This window comes from Petaurus breviceps, unplaced genomic scaffold, assembly GCF_028583685.1.
Source record: "Petaurus breviceps papuanus isolate PSGF00001 unplaced genomic scaffold, PetGlider_PUasm1.0 177, whole genome shotgun sequence".
In the NCBI taxonomy this organism is placed as follows: domain Eukaryota; kingdom Metazoa; phylum Chordata; class Mammalia; order Diprotodontia; family Petauridae; genus Petaurus; species Petaurus breviceps.
In genome coordinates this window covers 1,242,568-1,262,913 of record NW_027185776.1, presented here as the reverse complement: position 1 = coordinate 1,262,913, position 20,346 = coordinate 1,242,568, and the positions used below count along the sequence as shown (strand labels likewise).

The 20,346-nt window shown below is 41.1% G+C and overlaps 1 protein-coding gene across 1 annotated transcript; it reads left to right on the top strand.

Annotated features, from left to right (window-relative positions):
- Positions 1-1,457: 1,457 nt before the first annotated feature.
- Positions 1,458-7,120, top strand: LOC138159677 (zinc-alpha-2-glycoprotein-like). Its single transcript, XM_069085987.1, has 4 exons — positions 1,458-1,647; positions 4,054-4,299; positions 5,526-5,801; positions 6,871-7,120. The coding sequence occupies exons 1-3, from the start codon at positions 1,560-1,562 to the stop codon at positions 5,789-5,791; spliced, it is 600 nt and encodes a 199-aa protein (XP_068942088.1). The 5' UTR covers positions 1,458-1,559; the 3' UTR covers positions 5,792-5,801; positions 6,871-7,120.
- The last annotated feature ends 13,226 nt before the right edge of the window (positions 7,121-20,346 follow it).

The following is a 20,346-nucleotide window of genomic DNA, read 5'->3' as shown; positions in this document are numbered from 1 at the left end:
ATTTCTTCAAGGTAAAGCTAATACTCCTCAGTTAAGAATGATGGTTATCAATGTTATGAAAGTGGTCATGTGAGGGGATTCAGAGTTAGTCACTCATAATTGGACCAGTGGAATTTGAATTTTAACAGCTTGTATCATCCAAGCAAGGCACCAGGAATCACCTCCCCAGTTGTCCAAATAGGGAGCCATTTGGTTCAGCCTCTTTCTATTTGGGGTACCTTTGGTTAGTCAGTTCATCAAAAGGAAAAGTTTTAGGGCCTTGAATGAATAGGAATTTTTCATTGAGGAGTTAAAGTTTAGTCATTTATAATCAGAACCCTGAATTTTTATCCATCCACAAAAGCCACAAATAATTGATTTTAAAATCTCCCAAACAGGAAGGAGCCAATTAATTTAACTCCCTTGGGGAAGTCAGCAAGTTGATGACCAAGGAATTAAAGGGTTCTGGTCACTGCTGCTCTCCATTCCCTGCATTGACACTCACCAAAACCACTCAAAACACAAACACAACTTAACACATGATTTCTTGTCATCTTAGATTGGGACACACAGACCACTGATAAATTTCCAGTTTATACCTGGGCCTAACTCTTAAGACTAGTCATTTTCCAATCCGTATTTCGCCCTGGCTATGGCCACACCTATGCACCTTCCCCAAAACACTAGAGCAAGTGTGTTTGAATGCTTTGTTCCCAGAGTCACAGATTCTCAGAGATTCTGGAGACCTCAGAGGTCTTCTAGTCTATCCCAGATCTGAAGTATGAATTCATCTTTACAGCCTCTTCTTGGAAGGCCTTTAATAGAGAGAGAACTCATTGTCGCTGAAGCAGTTCATTCAATTTCTGCAGAGCTCTCTTTGGTAGGAAATTACATCTGAAATGTGCTCCCCATTATGTCTGCATCCTCTGGTCCTACTTCTGCCCTCTGTTGCCACAAAGATCAAATCTATTGTCTGTTCTGTGTCAAAACACTTTAGGTATTCGAAGACAGTGTAATCTACCTGAATCTAATTGCCTGTTCCTTCAATTGATCTTGCTGGTTCCTAATCTGCTCACTATCTTGGTTCCCCTCCTCTAGAAGCATTCCAGCTTGCCACTGCCCCTCCTAAAGTGTGTCTTTAGAATTCAAAAGAGTATTCCACATGTGGTCTGAAAAGGGCAGAATGTAGAAGAATGATCCCACTTTAAGCTCTTTCCTCGAGACCCCATATTTATATTCAGGAAGCACAACGTTGCACTAGATTTGCTTTGGTTATTGCAACCAGCTTCATTGGCTCACCCTGAGTTTGCCGTCCACTAAAACCCCAAGGTCTTTTTCATAACTGCTCTTGGGACACATCCTGTTGATGCTCTTTCTGGAATTTCAGGTTCGGTTTGTTTTGTTTCTGGTATTCAGGGGGTGGATTTCACATTGAGACTCTCATTGGCCATTGGACTGTCATCTCCTGAGGAGGGCTCTACAGCATATAATACAGCAGAAGAGAACGCTGTCACAGCATCCAGCGGATTTCAGCTGAATCACATCCGCTTTCTGAACTGAAATACATCTGTGAATTTGGAATGATGGGGCCCCTGGTCACTGTATTCTTTCTGATCTTGTTCTCAGGGACCACAGTGCTTGGCCATAGGCGTCATGAACAAGGAAATCGTGAGTAGAGCAAATGCGAAAGACACATCTGGTTTGGGAGGTGAGAGGTGGAGTGAAATCAGAGAGTAGAGAGGAAATAATTCGATTTAGAGCCAGAGAATATTGGTTCTAATAATCCTAGTTCTACCTTATTAGCTGTGGAACCTTGGGTAAGTGATTTAAACTCCATGGACCAATTTGGGAGGATGGGGGCAGGGTAAAGAGGTTGGACAAGACAATGTTTAAGATGCCCTCTAGCTCTAAATCTATGACCCTACAAAGAGAGGTATCTCAGAGGCAGGATGGGACTCTCCCATCAACATTTACCTTGGTTGCCAGTCCCTGAAATGGTTTTGGGTAGCACTCAGTGTGCTAGGAGAAGCAGTTTGGGAAACAGACAAAGAGAAGAGAAATCTAGAGAGTAAGGAGAGATGGAACTGAAAGGAGAAAAGAAGTGGCAGGATTCCCAAGCCACCATGGCATTCCCCAAATACTAGATCATAGACCAGCATCTATTAGACTTAATCTATTGGTGCTATGGACCAGGAAAACTTGCTTTTGAGGCAGAACAAGAGTGACATGGAGAGTGCTGGGGCCCCTTCAGAGGCCACTGCATCTCCACCAGGGCTATGCAGAAGGCACAGTCTGTGTGATATGGGTGTAGCTATAAGTGATATTGGTGGGCAGGGAGTGGAATTGGGGAAGAGGAAAGGAGAGTAGACCCTAAGATTTAATGTCAGGAGTCACCTAGAAGTTCCAGCATCCAATGTGCCAACTCTCAGAAACTACAAAGATGTGATGGGGGTGGGGAGGAGTTTGAGGGAGGAAGGCATAGAGCTCCTATTCCCATCTCTCTCAGGCACTGCTGTGAAGCTCAGGAATGTGCAAAAGCAGATGATGTATAGAACCATCTGGACTAGAAACCTTGGAGAGGAGGGAAAAGCCTATGCTCCTTGTCCCTTGGTAACCTTGTCAGAGACACAATCAGAGTAAGAGGCTCAGACTCAAGAAAGCAATTCCTGGGTGTTCTTATCTTTGTACATTAAGAACACTGTACATTTATACTACATAATTTTTTAGAGTTTGCAAAAGTTTGCTTACAGCAGCTTGAAGGAGGTGTGCAAATCATATAATCCTTACTTCACAGAGGAGGAAATTGAGGTCTGGGTAATTAAAATAGTTTGCCCAAGGTTACCCAGGTATTGATTAGCAAAGCCAGGATTCAAACCCAGTTGCTCTAAATGCAGGACTCTTTGTGCCACAGCATACTATCTTCAAAACCCTGGGCAGCAAGTTATCCCAATATTACCATCTACACTTTACAGGTGAGAAAGCTGAAGCTTGAGAGGTTAAGTGGCTCCTCTCTCACAAAACCCCCTGCTTCTCTTTTCTTTCTTCAAGCCTCCTTTCTTCTAGATGGAGACCAGACTGCTCCTCCAGTAGGAGCAGAGGTGGCCCAGTCCTTCAGACCCACAACAGGGAAGAGACATTATGGAACCACTGGTCTGGGAGGTGGGCCAGGGCCCTTAGGGATAGGAGCTTCACAGAGTCCCAGATTCTTCATGAAAAGAATGAGGGGCTTCAGAGAGAATCTAGTGCAAGCTTCTGGTCAACACAGGAATGCCTCTGCCACATGCCATTAAATTGTCATTCAGTCTCTGCTTGAATACTTCTGGAGCTCACTACTTCAGAGGGAAGTGCAGTCCATCTTAGGATAAATCAAAGATGTAGCACGTTCTTCTTCATATTGAGTTGAAAACTGCCTTCAATACACTAATCCTCCTCCTGCAGAGTGACACACAACAGATTCAGTCCTTCTAACAGATGGCCCTTCACATTCTTGAGACAGTTATCATGGGTCCTCAAACCAAAACCCACATCAATTCCTTCTTTCCTCCAGGTTATACATCCCTGGCACCTTCAACTGGTCTGCATACAACAAAGTTTTGACCTTTCTTGTCATCTTAGACATCTTCCTTTGAACAATATTGTTTACTGTGTATTGTCCCCACTTAGGGTGAGAGATCCCTGAGATCTGGGACTAACTTCTTTCTCTGTTTCTATCCTCAGAACTTAGAAGAGTACTTGGTAAATATGAAGCATTTAATAAAAGCATGCTTATTTACTAGTTCATTCATTCATTATTAGTATCCAGACAGAAATCCTTGGCATATTCCAAATGTAACATGGGAAGAATACCTCGGTTCTGGAATCATTTGGTGTCAAAGTTACTGTCTGAGAGAAAGATAGAAATGGGGAGAAGTGGGAGAAAGTATTCTCAATGGGTAGTTATTGGTCCTGGTAACCAAAATACACATTAGAATCTCATTTCTAAACCACTTCCCTGTCACCCCCAATAAGTAGACTTTATTTGGGAGATCAGCACTAAAATGAATGTCTCACTCATTTTTCTGTGGTTTTTCTCAGAGTGTGATTCTCTGAAATACCAGGATGTAGAGCGGTCACAACCCACACCATTTTTCACAAACAAAGCCTACTTCAATGGAGAGCTTGTCTACCAATATGATAGTGATAGCCAGCAGGCAGTACCTGGACAAGGATGGGAAAATTTGAAGGAAGACTGGAACAAGTTGAGCCAGACACAGAAACAAAGAGGAGATTTTGCAAGGGAGAACCTGCAAAAAATCATGGAATTGAAGCAAAATACCAGTGGTGAGTGGATAAGTATAGAGGGTAGGGACCTGGGGGCCCAATGCCTAGGAAAGGGTTTGGGGACCCCCTCCATCCTTCAGCCTAACTGGCAAAGGGAAAAAGGTGATTAAAAAAGGGAGGAGAGAAAAAGGAGAAAAGGGGGGGGGTGAAGGGAGGAGCAATGAATGGCCATAGCCCTCAAGGTGGGGAGAATGAATCCAGAGAGGCAGAGAGAGAACCATCCCCAAAATGCCTTCTTTCTGCTTCCCCTTTCCTGCTCTTCTACCCAACACAATGATCTCAGTGAAACAGGGAGTGGGGATAGATCAATTCTTGCTTCTCAGTCATCAGCTTAAGTAAGTTCTCCTCTCTCCTTACTCCCCTGGCCACTTGGGTCTCTTATACAAGGTACCACACTGTTGCCTGACATGCTCCTGACTCTAAGACTTACAGAATGTTAAAACTGAAAAGCACTTTAGAAATCATCTAATCCACCCATTTTATAGAGAGGGAAGTGATCATGATCCTGGTACATTGGGAAGAACAATTAGTCAGGAGCCTAGATGGCTTTAATAAACCATCTATCTGTAAATCTTTCACCCACTGATCTCATACAGATCAGTCAGTGGTAAAGCCAGGCCCGGTCTCATGGTATCCAATCCCCCAGGCTGGAGCTCTTTCCACTTAACCACACAAAACTCAACCACAATTCTCCATTGTCTATGGCAGGCACCCACACCTGGTCAAGTTAGTTCTCATAATGGTTAGTCAGAGGTTATAGCAACTTGTTGGAATGGAAAGAGTTCTGGATTTGAGTCTGAGAATCTAGAGCAGAATCTTGGCTCTGTTATCTGCTGCACTAAAAAGCTCAGGAAAATCACTGGACTCTTCTGGGTCTCAGTTTCCTCAACTGCAAATGAACAGGGTGGGACGGTAATGGTAAATTCATTTCCAGCTCTAACTCCAACAATTCTTCTGCTCAGCTGTTCTTTTCTTTCTACTCTTACAATAGGGACATGGATGGAATGAGGTTTAGAATGATGTCAGGAATTAGCCTAAAAAAACCTTCTCTTTTTAAACTTGCTTCCTATCTGTTTCTTCATGTCTTAGCTGCCTCAAAGAAAAGAACTGGGTGTTTTTTTTTTTAACCCTATTCATTTACTAGGATGTCTGGATATATCATTATTTAGAAACACATTTTGCTATACTCCAGGGGGCTCACCATACTTGGGGCTTGGGTGTTTCAGGTTCACATGTCTTGAGTGGACGTTATGGCTGTGAACTTTGTCAGAATGGTGTCACCAATGGATTCTGGAGTTACACCTATGATGACAAACCATTCATTGAGTTCAACAAAGAAATACCAGCCTGGATCCCAAAGGATAATGCAGCTGAAGTGATCAAAAAGAATTGGGAGTCAAGCCCAGGTGCTGTGAATCGGGCCAAGGACTATCTGGAAAAGACCTGTATTAAGGAACTCAAAAAATACCGGGATTATAAAAAGACTAATTAGTCTGAACCAGGTAATCTAACTATAGCTTGTTGTCATATTCACTATGACTGGCTGGGTCATTCTAGGGACTGGGGACACTTAGAAACACTACCATTAGCGGGTCTGAAGATATTTGCATGCATTGCCCCCAGAATATTTACTCTGCCTCCCATTTTCACTAGTCAGGGGACAATGGGACTTGAAAACATCAATTCAGAAACCTCTTTAGCTCTATTGCAGTTGAAGGTAAAGCCCCAGCCACTGAGGTGAGGTCCCTCTCTATTGGGCATCCTGAAAGATACAGGGATAGATGGGGACTCAGAAAGGAAGGAAATAGAAAACAAACCTTCCATAATAAGACAACCCTCCCTCCCTCTTTTCAGTCATCAAATTTCAACTTGTCAGCAGGAACTGCTTAATCATACTCCAGAACACTTCTTATTTAGCTTCTGATGGGAATCCACATGCTCCACTCTGGGCAATCAAGTTTCCTCAAGGATCTGTTCAGCAAAACAAAGTTACTACTATCTCTTTGCCTAGAAGGGGTTCTGGGTCTGGAGTGAGAAGACTTGAGACTGAATTAAGTCTCATACACTTACTTAGGGCAGCTAGGTGGCACAATGGATAGAGCTCTGGGCCTGGAGTCAGGACTTCCTGAGTTAAAATGTGGCCTCAGACGCTTACTAGCTCTGTGATTAAGCTCAAGTCACTTAATCCTGTTTATCTCAGATATCTCATCTGTAAAAAATGAGCTAGTTTTTTTTTTGTTTCTTTTTTGTTTTGCCAAGAAAACCCCAAATGAGACACAATCGAAATAACTGAACAACAACTTGTTGAAAACAACCAATCAGACAGGCTAACATACAAATCCTGACTTGGGATGAAATAAGAAAAGAGAAATGATAAATGAGATGGAAGAATATTGGGAAAGGAGTCGAGAGGAAGTTGGTGGTGGGTGGGACATTGTAGGTGAAGTTGAGAAGCTATGACTTGCTAGGAGAGCAGTGATGAGTCATTGTCAATTCCTCAAAAAGGGGGACAGGAAGAGAAAGAATAATATAAGTAAATGAATCATTTGGGTAAATAGCATGTTTCAACAGGTGGCCAAGATTGAGGGGGACTCAGGAAAGGAGCTCCCTCTTAATCCCAACCAAGAAGAGAATGAGAAGCTGATCTTCAACTCCATCACCACTAACACCATACTTAGCAGTGACCTGGCATTGGACTTCCCGAAAAGAGAATTACAGAGACCCAGATCCTTCCATGTAAGAGCTTACAATGTGAGATAAACAACGTTAAGTTGAACAACTAAGTGTCTCATAAAACAAAATAAAAGTCATATAGCATTTATTTGTGCTTGTATGTGCATACAGATCTCTGGTTTCATTGGTATAAAGCAGTCCAGCAATGGAATTTGTTGTAACAATGGCACCAGTTCTGCCACTTCTGATATTCTAGCCCTGGTATTGACAGTTAAGTGACTTGTCCAGGGTCACACAACCAATGATTCCTAACTCTAGGCCTAGCCATCCCCAGTTAACACTCAGCTCATGGAAAGACCCACACTGATCCTACCTTTCTGACAGCACTGTAACAAGTATACTTGGATGTCTCCTCTCCTCCCCCCCCCCAAGTCACAAATTCACAGAAATGGAGGACATCTCAGAGATCTTTTAGCCTAACCTCCATCTGAAGCAGGAATTCTCTCTATAACCTCATTGCGGGAAACCTTTAATAGAGAAAGAACTTGTTGTCTGCTGAGCCCCCCAAGCCCCACTCTCCATTACATTTCTGGATGGCTCTCCTTGGGGGAAGAGAGGAAGTTCCATTTGAAATCTACCTCTGTGTAACTTGTACCTGAATTCTAACCTCTAGCCATAGTTCTACTCTCTGAAGCCACAGAGAATGGGTCTATTCCCTCTTCCACATGATACTCCTTTAGGAATATGAAAACAGTTATGTACTGCCTGAGTTTTATCTCCTCTGGAGTAAATATCCCTAGTTCCTTCAACTGTTGTTCCTACTCTACTAAATTCTTCTCTAGAATCATTCCAGCTTACTAAATGCTTGTCCTAAAATGTGGCATGTAGAACTGGCCACAATGTCCCATGCATGGTGTGAATAAGGCAGAATCCAGAAACACTATAATACCCCAAGCCCCTCCAGCTATGCCTTATACTTATGGGCATGTAGCATGATGTTAAGCTAGATTTGTTTTGCCTTGACTTGCTTACTGTGGGTAGCTATACTGTTTCACTAAAACCCTCAGGTCTTTTTCATATGAATTGTTCTTAGGATATATCCTGCTGGGGTTTTTTTCTCCTTTGGGAATTTCAGGTTCTATATATTTTGCTTCCAATATCTAGAGGATAGATTCCCATACCAAAACTCTCATTGGCCATTGAACTATCATCTTTGGGAGTTGTTTCAATAGCATATAAAAATGGGGAAGAGAACAGTATCACAGCCTCTGTTTCATTTCTGCTGATTTTGACTCTTGGTCAAAATTAAGCTCTGAGCTTGGTATGATTGGAGCCCCTGGTTACTGTCTTCTTCCTACTGTTGCTTTGGGGATTACAATTTCCAAGAAATCCGGAGGCCAAGAGTAGGGTTGTTTGGTTTGGGGGTTAAGATCTGGGGTCTAATCAGATAGCAGAGAAGAAAGTACTGGATCTGTAATCAGAGAAACTATGCTGTAATCATAGCTTTCCCCTGCTGACTGTGAGATCTTGGGTAAGTCATTCTCTCTGAGACACAGTTTCCTTAATAGTTAAATGGGAGTGGAGGGTGGATTAGTCCCTTATAGCTCTCATTTTATACAGAGACCTCAGACATAGGGTTGGACTCTCCTCAATATTTGCCTTGGGTACTTAAGCTGCTTTAATGGAGTTGAACTCATTCTGCTGGGAGAAACTAAAGGAAAAAGGACCATTTCCCCCCTCCCCAAAGCCACCATTGGATCCCCAAGACAGAAGAATATAGGTTGGAGTCTACTTGGGTCTAAAGGCACTGCTTCTTCCTCACCCCCTGGTATAAGATAAATGGAAGATTACGCAGACACACACACATGCCCTATTGTTTCAGAGGAACTACCCTCAGAAGAGGACAGAATAGTGGCACAATGGGACAGATGTGATAAGGCCTAGACCACCTTCAGGAAGCAGCAGACCTCCACCTGGGCTATGGAGAAGGCACAGGCTGTGGTCATAAGCTATACTAGGGGACCAGAAGTAGTGTTTGGATAGAGGGACAAAAGTGTGGGCCATAAGGTTTAACAACATGCGTCATTTAGCTTTGCTAGTAATCAACAGCCATAGTGTCCCCTCTCAAAAAGCACATGGCTTTGATATTGGTGGGGAGGAGTTTGGGGGAGTGATGTCTAGAGCTGTCATTCCTATCCCTCTGAGGCACCACCCTAAAGTTCAGGGATGTGCAAAAGCGGATGATGTAGGAAAGTTGGGGCCTATGGGGTAAAAGCTGAATCCTCTGAGGTGACATCATGGAGGGCAAAGGCCATGTTCAGCATCCCCTTGTGACCCTGTGAAAGACAGAATCAGGGTAAGAGGAACTTTTTCTAGCCCAACAGAGAAATTCTTATGTTCTTATAATTGTGCACTTGTCTGATACAGGCTTTTCTGAATACAAGTTTAGTGCTTAGGCTGACACTGTCTGCCTTTAGGATAGATGTTTTAGCAAATCTATCAACAAGTATTTATTGAAAGCCCACTATGTGCCATGATTGGATGAAATAAACAGACAAAAATGAGATAGCCCCTGCCCTCAAGGAGGTTTTGTCCTATTGAGGATGAAAATATATACACATGCATACATATGTACAAAATATATACAAGGCAATTTTGGGAGGGAAAGCACTATAAAGGAAAGGTTTCATGTTGAATATGGAGTTTGATGAGTTTTGAAGGAAACCAGGGATTTTAAGAATCAGTGATGAGGAAGGAGAACATTCTGGTAATGGGGACAGCTTGTGCAAAGGCATGGAGATGGGAGATGGAGAGTCATGTGATAATGGCAAGAAGGTTAGTTTCTCTAGTATGTAGAGTTTAAAGGGGAGTTTTTGAGAAACAAAGCTGGAAAGGGGCAGCCAGGGGTTGCAGTGGATAGAGCACAGGGCCCGGAGTCAGGAGGACTTGAGTTCAAATCCAGACTCAGACACTTACTAGCTATGTAATCCTGGGCAAGTCACTTAACCACAACTGCCTCCAAAAACAAACAAAAAAAAACCCCCAACCCCTATAAACAAACCAAACCAAAAAAATAAAGTTAGAAAGACAGTTTGGAGCCAGGTGGTGAAGGTTAAATGCCACAAAGAGGCTTTGGAATAATTGGGAAATTATCCTGCAAGATCCCATTATCATCATATACAGTATAAGATGTTGATTTATTCCTAATTTTTGCCATACTTTTTTCCAGTTTTCTAGCAGTTTTTGTCAAACAATGAGTTTTTGTCTGCAAAGCTTGGATCTTTGTGTTCTTAGTATACTAGATTACTATGGTCATTTGCTATAATGTAATTTGTTCCTCATGTATCCTACTGAACCACCACTCTACTTCTTAGCCAGTGTCAGATTTTTAAATTACCCTTTGATAAATACAGTTTGAGATCTGGTATGACTATACCACCTTCTTTTGTATTTTTTTCCCATTGATTTCCTTGATATTCTTGAGCTTTTGCTCTTCCAGATGAATTTTATTATCATTTTTTCTAGCTCTACAAAATAATTTTTTGATAGTTTGATTGGGCGTGACACTGAACAAATAAATAGATTAATTTAGGCAGGATTGTAATTTTTATTACATTGGCTCAGCCTATCCATGAGTAATTGATATTTTTCCAATTGTTTAGGTCTGACTTTATTTATTGGAAAGTGTTTTATAGTTGTATTCATATAGTTCCTGGGTTTGTTTTGTCATGTAGACTCCCAGTATTCTATGTTGTCCATAGTTATTTTAAGTGGAATTTTTCATTCTATCTCTTGCTGCTGGATTTTATTAGTAATATATTGAAATGCTGATGATTTATATGGGCTTATTTTGTATCCTTTTTGCTAAGTTGTTTTTGCTAAACTTTGCTAAAATGTTAATAATTTCAAGTAGTTTTTTAGTTAATTCTCTAGGATTTTCTAAGTATAACATCATACCATCTACAAAGAGTGATAGTTTTGTTTCCTCATTGTCTATTGTAATTCATTCAATCTTTTTCTCCTCTTATTGCTTTAGCTACCATTTCTAGCAGAATATTAAATAACAGGAATGATAATGGGCATCCTTACTTCACTCCTGATTATAATGGGAAGGCTTCTAGCTTATTCCCATTACAGATAATGCTTGCTAATGTTTTAGATAAATATTACTTATCATTTTAAGAAAAGTTCCATTTAATCCTATGCCCCCTAGTGTTTTTTTTTTTAAATCACAATGGGTACTTTATTTTGTCAAAAGTTTTTTCTGCATCTATTGAGATAATCATATGATTTCTGTTAGTTTTGTTATTGATATGGTGAATCATGATGATAGCTTTCCTAATGTTGAACCAAATTTTTAATTTGCTCTTTTTCTAGTTTTTTTTTTTTAGTTTCATGCCCAATTCATTTAAGTACTTTTCCTCTACGTTACTGCCATAAGCAATTAGAGATATAAATTTCTAAGTACTGCTTTGGCTGCATCCCATAAATTTTGGTATGTAATCTCATTGTCATTTTCTTTAATGAAATTGATTTTTTTCTATGATTTGTTCTTAGACCTACTTAAGGTTTTTTTTTTAGATTATATTTAATTTACAAATATGTTTTAATCTCTCTTTCTATTGTCCATTATTGAATGTAAGTTGCATTATGATCTGAAAAGGCTGTGTTTACTATTTCTGTTTTTCTGCATTTGACTGTGAGGTTTTTGTGTCCTACTATGTGGTCAGTTTTTGTGTAGATGCTATATAATGCTGAGAAAAAGGTATAGTTCCTTCTATTCCCATTCACTTTTGTCCAGAGATTTACCATATCTAACTTTTCAAAAATTTTATTCAACTCCTTAACTTCTTTCTTTTGGTTAGATTTATCTAGTTCCAAGAGGGGAGAGTTAAAGTCGTCCACTAGTATAACTTTATTATCTCATTCAACTTCTCCTTCAAAAATTTAGATGGCATGCCATTTGGTGCATATATATTTAGTATCGACATGACTTCATTGTCTATGATACCTTTCAGCAAGATATAATTTCCTTCTTTATCTCTTTTAATTAAATTCAATTTTGCTTTTGCTTTGTCTGATTGCTATCCCTGCTTTCTTTGCTTCAGATAAAGCATAGCCGATTCTGCTCCTTTACCCCAGGTGTACCTGTCTGCTTCAAATTTGTTTCTTGTAAATAGCATATTGTAGAATTCTGGTTAATAATCAATTCTGCTATCCAATTCCATTTTATGGGTGAGTTCATCCTATTCAAATTTATAGTGTGTATATTATTCCCTCTTCGAGCCAATTTTGATGAGAGTAAGGTTTAAGCTTTGTCCGCCCTCCCACCCCCATTTCTTCCCCTCCATTATAAAAGCTCTTTGATACCTCTTTTATGAGGGATATTTCATCCCATTGGAATCCCCCTCCCTGCCTCCTTCTTCCAGTGAAATTTTCTTTCTCCTCCCTTTATCTTGAGGGGGCGGGGTTTGGGTGTCATCCAATCAGAGTCACCTTATATCTTACCCTCTCTCTACATATACTCCTTCTAATTGTTCTTATAGTAATAAAGTTTTTAAGTGTTTCACATTTTGTCCCCCTCCTTCTTCTCCCCCCCGCCATGGCGGGTTATAGTCAAGTATAGGATCTGTAAATACTTTCACATTATACATTACTCAGGTTATAAAGACGGATCGTATCAGCTGGAATGAAACATGGTAAAGAGGACATAAAACCAAATAAGAGAAGGAAAAAGATGAGGTATTTTTCTTCCACCTGGATATAAACTCAGTTATTTCTAGTTCTTTCTCTGGATGCACATATTTCTCTCCATCATGAGTCTTTTGGGGTTGACTTATATCACTGCATTGCTAAGAGGAGTCCAGTCTATCAGAGTTGGTCATCACACATACATTGTGTCTGTAATTGTGTACAAATTTCTCCTGGTTCTACTCTTCTCACTCAGCATCAGTTTGTATAAACCTCTCCAGGTAAATATGAAAACCATCTGCTCCTCGTTTCTTATAGCACAATAGTATTCCATAACATGCACATACCACAACTTATTCAGCCATTCCCCAATTGATGGGCACCCCCTTAATTTCCAATTCTTTGCCACCACAAAAAGAGCTGCTATAAACATTTTTGTACATATGGGTCTTTCTCCCACTTCTATGATCTCTTTGGGATATAACCCTAGAAGTGGTATTGCTGGATCAAAGGGTATGAAAGTATTTATAGCCCTTTGGGCATAATTCCAGATTGCTCTCCAGAAAGGCTGGATCAGTTCACAACTCCACCAGCAATGCATTAGTATTCCAATTTGCCCACATCCTCTTCAGCATTTGTCATTTTCCTGTTTTGTCATCTTAGCCAATCTGACTGGTGAGATGTGGTACCTCAGAGTTGTTTTGATTTGCATTTCTCTAATCAATAGTGAATTAGAGCATTTCTTCATGTGCTTATAGATATCTTTAATTTCTTTCTCTGAAAACTGCCTGTTCATGTCCTTTGACCACTTATCAACTGGGGAATGACTTGTGTTCTTATAAATTTGACTCAATTCTCTGTATATTTTAGAAATGAGTCCTTTGTCAGAGACATAGGTTGTAAAGATTCTTTCCCAATTCAGGGATCCCTTTTCAAATTACTTTTCTTTGATGTTTCACACGTAATCATTTTGACTCTTGTCCTCTTCTAAGTTTATGCCTTGATCCTCCCTATCACCATGTAACTTTTCATAGTCAAACTTTTTGCTATTTTTTGCTAATTTTTTCTGGGTTTGTTTTTTTTTGTGACTTGGTGTTGTTATGTGAGAGTTGGGCTCTAGTCCTGCGCTGTCCCAGGCTTTTTGTGCTGGGACTCTCGTCTTACTGCTGGTTTTCACTGGGCTTCAGGGCTTAACTGCTTGCTTTCTCTGGAAGGTAGGCTTCCCTTCTGGCTTGTGGGGGGTGGGACCTCCCCACTGGCCTGTTCTGGGTTTGGGTTTCAGTTGTTGGCCTCCTCCAGGGGTGGGGCTTTGCTACTGGGTTGCTATGGAAATAGGGTCTCTCTGCTGGTAAGCCCAGGGATGGGGTCTCCCTGTTGACCAGCCCTGGTGTAGAGCTTCACTACTGGTCAGAAATGGGGGTCAAACCCTTGAGGGTGGTTGCTGGGATGGGACCTGGTTGCACTGCATAGACTTAACCAGGAAGCTGCTGTCTTACAGGAGGGCAGGTCCTTGATTATGAATTGCCCCAGGCTTGGAACCTTGCTGCAGGCCCCCTGCTCTGAGGCTGGAGGCTGCAGCTGTTCTTGGATCTCACTCCACTCCCACCTCAGTGAGATAGACCTTTCCTGCCAAGCTGCTTCCCTGCTCCTAGATCAATCCTGAGGTGGTTTTCTAGTTGTTTGGAGGGAAATTCTGGAGAGCTTCAGGGGTTCCCTTTCTCACTCTGCTGTCTTGGCACTGGAAGTCCAAAGAGTAATTCCCAAATTGATCCAAGTATGTCAACAGGCCAGAAACCTGTGCTACCTAAAGCCATGTTCCTAATCACTATTAATTATAAAAATGCAAATTAAAGCAATTCTGAGATTCCACCTCATACTCATCAGTGTGGCAAAGATGACAAAAAAATTTGCCAAACAGTTTGGTGAAGATGACAGAAAATAAAATGATAAGTTTTGGAATGGTTATGAAAAAACCGCATTTCTGGTGAACATGTGTGTGGGCAAAACTTCTGGAAAGCAATCTGGAATCACACACATAAAATTAATAAAAACTGCATTTGTCCCAGCTGTGCCACTGATAAGTCTATGCCCAAAAGAGATCAAAGGAAGAGGAAAATCATGTTCTACACATACAAAATTATTTATAGTAGCTCTTTTTGTAGTGGTAAAAAAAAAAAACAACAGAACAATACCTAGAAATTAAGGGAATATCCTGTGATACAATACTATTGTGATATAAAAAAAATAGGAAATAGATATTTTTTAAAATCTATATTTCAAAAAGAAAGACTTGTATGAATTGATGCAATATAAAGTAAGCCTGACCACAAGAACAATTAATACTGAAGTGCCCACCAGAAATTATATACCAAAGCCCCCTAAAACCTGCCAGAAGGGGCCCCTCCCAGGGTCCTTGGAAACCACCTGATAGGCCATAATAGTAAGGGAACTTTTCACACGTGTTGCTAGAAACATACCCCAGATACAAGTCTGTTCTTGTTAGCCCAGATACAAGTGTGTTCTTGTTAGGTACCCAAGACTTTACTAGAAATGGTACCCCTACCCCCCTTGGAACCACATTTTGTTGATTAGCAACACCTAGTTCTATAAAAATGCATTTTGCAGAAGGCTCGGGGCTGTCTTCCCTACTGGGGAGGCAGTTACCGCAGTTAATAAACACTCCTATCAATTGTAATTGGCACTACTGTCTTGTTATTTCTCGGATGTCCACTTCAATACTATGAGATCAATATTATAAATAGATAAATATTATAAAAATGAATAGTAAATTCCTATTTTAAAGGCTAATGCAGTCAACTATTTATGGGGAAGATACCACTAGAGGCTCAAGAACAATAGTACTCAACCCCTTTTATCCCTGAGATGAGAACTCGTTATCGACCCACTAGAATTTCACCAGGTATGGAAGGGTTACTTAAAGATGAATGTGGCCAGACAAAATAATGACAGTGACTGTGGTGACTTCATATTGCACTACTGTAAGTACCTGGCCCAGTTTCAGCCCTTCAACTTCACACAGTAAGATATGCCCAAACTTCACTGACAGATCTACAAAGAACTGTATCACTTCAACTCACTGTAGGAAACTTGATCCCAGGACCCCAAGCCTATGTGAAGCCTAGAGAATATCTTCCCCATCTCTGACTTGAAAAAATCTATTCTTTTTTCTCCCTGGATCTTGTGACTTCCTCATATACCTGTTTGTTTTTCATATTTAAATGTTTCCCTTGGTTTCTGTTTACTGTCAGGGACTCACCCATGCCAAAAATGTCAAAGACAGAAATAAAGGTCTAATATACATAGCATTATTCAAATCCCAGTCATTACTTTATGTCCTCTAAACACCTCTAAACAAAGCAGTTACTCATCAAATTGGCAATAATTATTTGCCAATTCAATATGATGTAAGCAAATCTCTTGAGTACAAGTCTATCCACTACATATCATGGTCTTTTGTGTGTGAGCATGTGAGTGTGTGTGTGTGTGTGTGTGTGTGTGTGTGTGTGTGTGTGTGTAAGTGACTATGTGAGGATGCTGGGAAATAGATACAGATAATTGAATCATTTGAATTTGAACTTTGTTCTACAGTGGAACACAAGTAGTCCAGCAAGAACCAATTCTCCAATCTTCAATGTGGGGAGCCAATTGGTTTAATTTTTTTCAAATTTGGTGACTTTTGATCATCTATCCATCAATAGGAAAAATTTTTAGGGTCCTGAACTTCCATGAATGTTTGAGTTCTCAAGGGATAAGAGGAACTGAATCAATGATAACCAGGAAGGAATTCTAATTTTAGATCCCAGGCATCCGAACATTCAGACCAAAAAGAAGTGATTTCCAAACAGGGAGGAGCCAATGACTTTTCCTTCTCTCCACTTTTGGGTCCTTGGGGATTATTGGTCAATTTTCACCAACAAGAGTTTTTAGGTGTTTCGGGCCACTGCTGGTCCTTATTCCCTATGTTTAGCCCTATTAAAAATCACTAGAAGTACAGGTTTTCCACAGTACGTCTCACCTCACACACTTTAAAACATGCTTTCTTATGATCTGTGCAGCACCCCCACTCCCTACCTCTAAATCCTGTGGGCCTACATCTAGTACTAGCTACCCCCTAACCAGCAAAAAGTCCTTTATGGTGGACACTCTAACCATACCTTCCCCACAGCACTAGAGCAAATGCATTTGGATGTTTTTTTCTACAGAGTCACAGGCTCTCTAAGAGTCGGAGGAAACCCTAGAGGTCTTCTAATCTAATCCCTATCTGAAGCATGAATTTTTTCTATAATTTCCTCTTTTATTTGTTGTTGTTGTTCGGTTGTGTCTGGCATTTCATGACACCATTTGGGTTTTTCTTGGCAAAGACACTGGACTGACTTGCCATTTCCTTCTCCAGCTCATTTTCAGATGAGGAAACTGAGGCAAACAGGGTTAAAAGTGACTTGTCTAGGGTCACACAGCTAATAAGTGTCTGAGGTCAGATTTGAACTCTGGAAGATGAGTCTTCCTGACTCCAGGCCTAGTACTCTACCTACTGCCCTCCCTAGTTAACCATAACCTCCTTTTAGAAAACTTTTAGTAGAGAGAGTACTCTCAGTCTACTGAGGTAGCCCATTCCATTTCAGGACAGCTCTCCTTGGTAGGATGCCCCATTTGACATATCTCCCTGTTATTTCTCCTTGACTTCTAACCTCTGGGCCTACTTCTGTCCTCTGTAACCACAGAGTCTAAGTCTATTCCCTCTTTCATATGACAATCTTTTAGGTATTTGAATAGAGTCACTATGTCCTTCCTGTATCTTATCCTCGAAAGTAAATATACCCTGTGCCTTCAACTGATATTCCTGGTTTCTGATCTGCTCGCCCTCCTCATTCCAGCTGGTCAGTGCCCCTTCTAAAATGTGGTATTTAGAACTGGACACAGTATCCCCCATGGTTCCTATAGCAGAATCTTCCCCCTCTATCTAGACATTACATGTATGGTCACATAGCTTAATTAGGTTTTTTGACAACAATTGTATCTGCTTACACAGAGCTTGTGTCGTCTACTAAAATCTCCTGTTCTTTTTTGTTATGAACTACTCTTGGGATGTAGCCTGTTTTTTTGTTTGTTTGTTGGTCTATTTTTAATATCTATTTGTTTTATTTCCAGTACGCAGGGGGTGGATTCCACCCTGAAACTCTCATTAACCATTGAACTGTCTTTTCCTAAGCTGGGTCCAACAGCCTAGAATGTAATGCAAGAGAAAACCTAAATCATATCTGTGTTGAATCTGCGCCTGACTTGGTAAGCAATGTGTGCCTTCTGTGCCTTCATTAAGCTGGTGGTTTGGGGGAGGTCACCTTGTTCTGCCCTGGGACTTTATAGAGGAAATATATAAGGAGCAGGAAATCTAGAGAAGAAGAAGTGATGAAAGTAGAAGAAGAAAAGAAAGAAGGGACCTGTTTCCCATAAGCCAATTTGGCCTCCTCAAGATACCATGCCATAGGTCTGAGTCTCTTAGGGGCTCAGGTCTTTCCTCCTTCATCCCCTTGGAGGAAGTACAAATAGCAGGTGGTGGTCAATGTTCATCCTTCAAAGAGGACCAATGATATCATGGGGTGATGTTTTCACTTGCATGTGAATCAAATAATTTGTTTTTCAAAAATTAAATAATTTATTTTTATTTAGTGTGAATTGGATTTTATAGTTTTTAAAAATTTATTTAATTGTGTATTTATTTATTTTTAATTTGTGTGAACTGGATTTAAGTGAGGCAGAGCTGCACAGACAACAGGTTACTTAGTCAGTTGGAGAGACTGACAGACAGGCAAAAATACACACACAAAGCCAAAGCAGTGCCTGCTTCATTGCTCCTGAGGAATTGCCCTCCTGTTTCCATTCACCCAGTAGCCCCAAGGAAGGGTCCAAAGATAAGAATAAAGAGGTAGACAAGTACTATTGCTTGGGACCAGGGACACAAGAGATAGACTAGGAATGACCGGATGAGGACTGTATGGGGTACTGGGTCTCCTCCAGGGCTATGTAAAAGGCACAGCGAATACAGTGGAACTGTAGCCATTAAGCTACCTCGAGGCCGGGGAGTTTGGGAGACAGGGAAGGTGTGGGCCTTAGTGTCTAATGTCAAGAGTCACCCGGTTGTTCCAGCTTTTTATGTCCAGAGTGCCTCCTCTGAAAGACCTGTAATGGGGATGGTGTTTTGGTGATGGTTGTCTGGGGCTCATCTTCACTCACTCCTGGGGGAAAATATCCCCAAATTCCCTGCCTTCAAAGAGCTTTCAGACAAGGTTCCACTAATAACATTAATTCAACAGCCTCTCAGACTAGTAACAGGGAAAATACCTTGGAGCTACTAGCCTGAGAGGTGGGACAGGAGACCATAGGCACATAAATTTAATAGAGGCCCAGACTTGAAAGCAGCTTCAGATAGAATGCCACATGTGGCCCTGTAGGTCTTCACGTCCAGCAATACTCTCCTCAAGACAAATGGTCATCCACCCTCTGCTTGTCCAATAGAGCTCACTCTCTCAAGAGGAATCCCCACCCATTTCCAGAGAACTCAAGAGTTAGGAAACTTTTTTCCAGTTGAAATTTGCTTTCCTATAATCTCAACCATAAATTGCACTTCAGAACGACATAGAGCAAATCTGGTCACTCTTTCACAGGACGGTCTTTCAAATATTTAAAAATATCTATTGTATCGCTATTCTCCTCCTCTCCCCACCCCACCTTCATTCCTTCTCTTCTCAAGGTTTCCTTCAACGGGTCTTAATGTCACAAAGCTCTGAGTAGCCTTACCATCCTGTTTAACCTACTCTGGAGCCAATTCAGCTTGTCATTAACCTTCCTAAAATCCCCAACATACTCCAAATGTGATTAGGAGAGAGAAGAGGAAGAATGGGAATGAAGTCACCAGAGGGGCCCAAGCTGATGGATGAGGGACAGACTAGACCAGGGGTGAAGAACCTGCAGCCTCAAGACCACATGTGGCCCTCTACATCCTCAATTAGACCTTTTGACTATATCCAAACTTGACAGAACAAACCCCTTTGATAAAAGGATTTGTTCTGTAAAACTTAGACTCAGTCAAAAGGCCTCACCCAAGGCCATATGTGGCCTCAAGGCCACAGGTTAGGTCCCCCACTCCTGGAGTAGACAAGTTAGAAACTAAAGAAGGGATACCATGGGTCCTGGTGACCAAAACCTAGATTTCAGTCAGTCCCTCATTCCTGACCCCACCCCTTCTTCTTCCTCCCCTCAGTGAACAAATTCCCTATTTGGAGTATTAGCAGTAATCTGTCTCAATCCAGTTCTCCCAATCTTTCTTGGGAAAGCTTATCTGCACTAAGTACCTATCTGTATTGTGATTTCCTACTCACCTTATATAGGCCAAGGAAGGAATCCTCAGAGGCTGGGAACATTTGAAAACACTTCCAGAGGCTATCAAAATGAAACTATAGTCATATTTTCAAGTCTCCACTGGCCACCAGCTATTTCCTCCCCTTTCCATTTCCAAAAGCCAGGGAACAAAGGTGCTTGAACATGGGATATGGATTATCCTGAGCTCTCCTTAGCTCTGCTGGAAGTGATTGAAAAATGTTCCCAGCCCCTAAAATGGGAGCTAGAGTAGGGGTTAAGTGCCAGGGTTGGGGATTTGTTTATTGG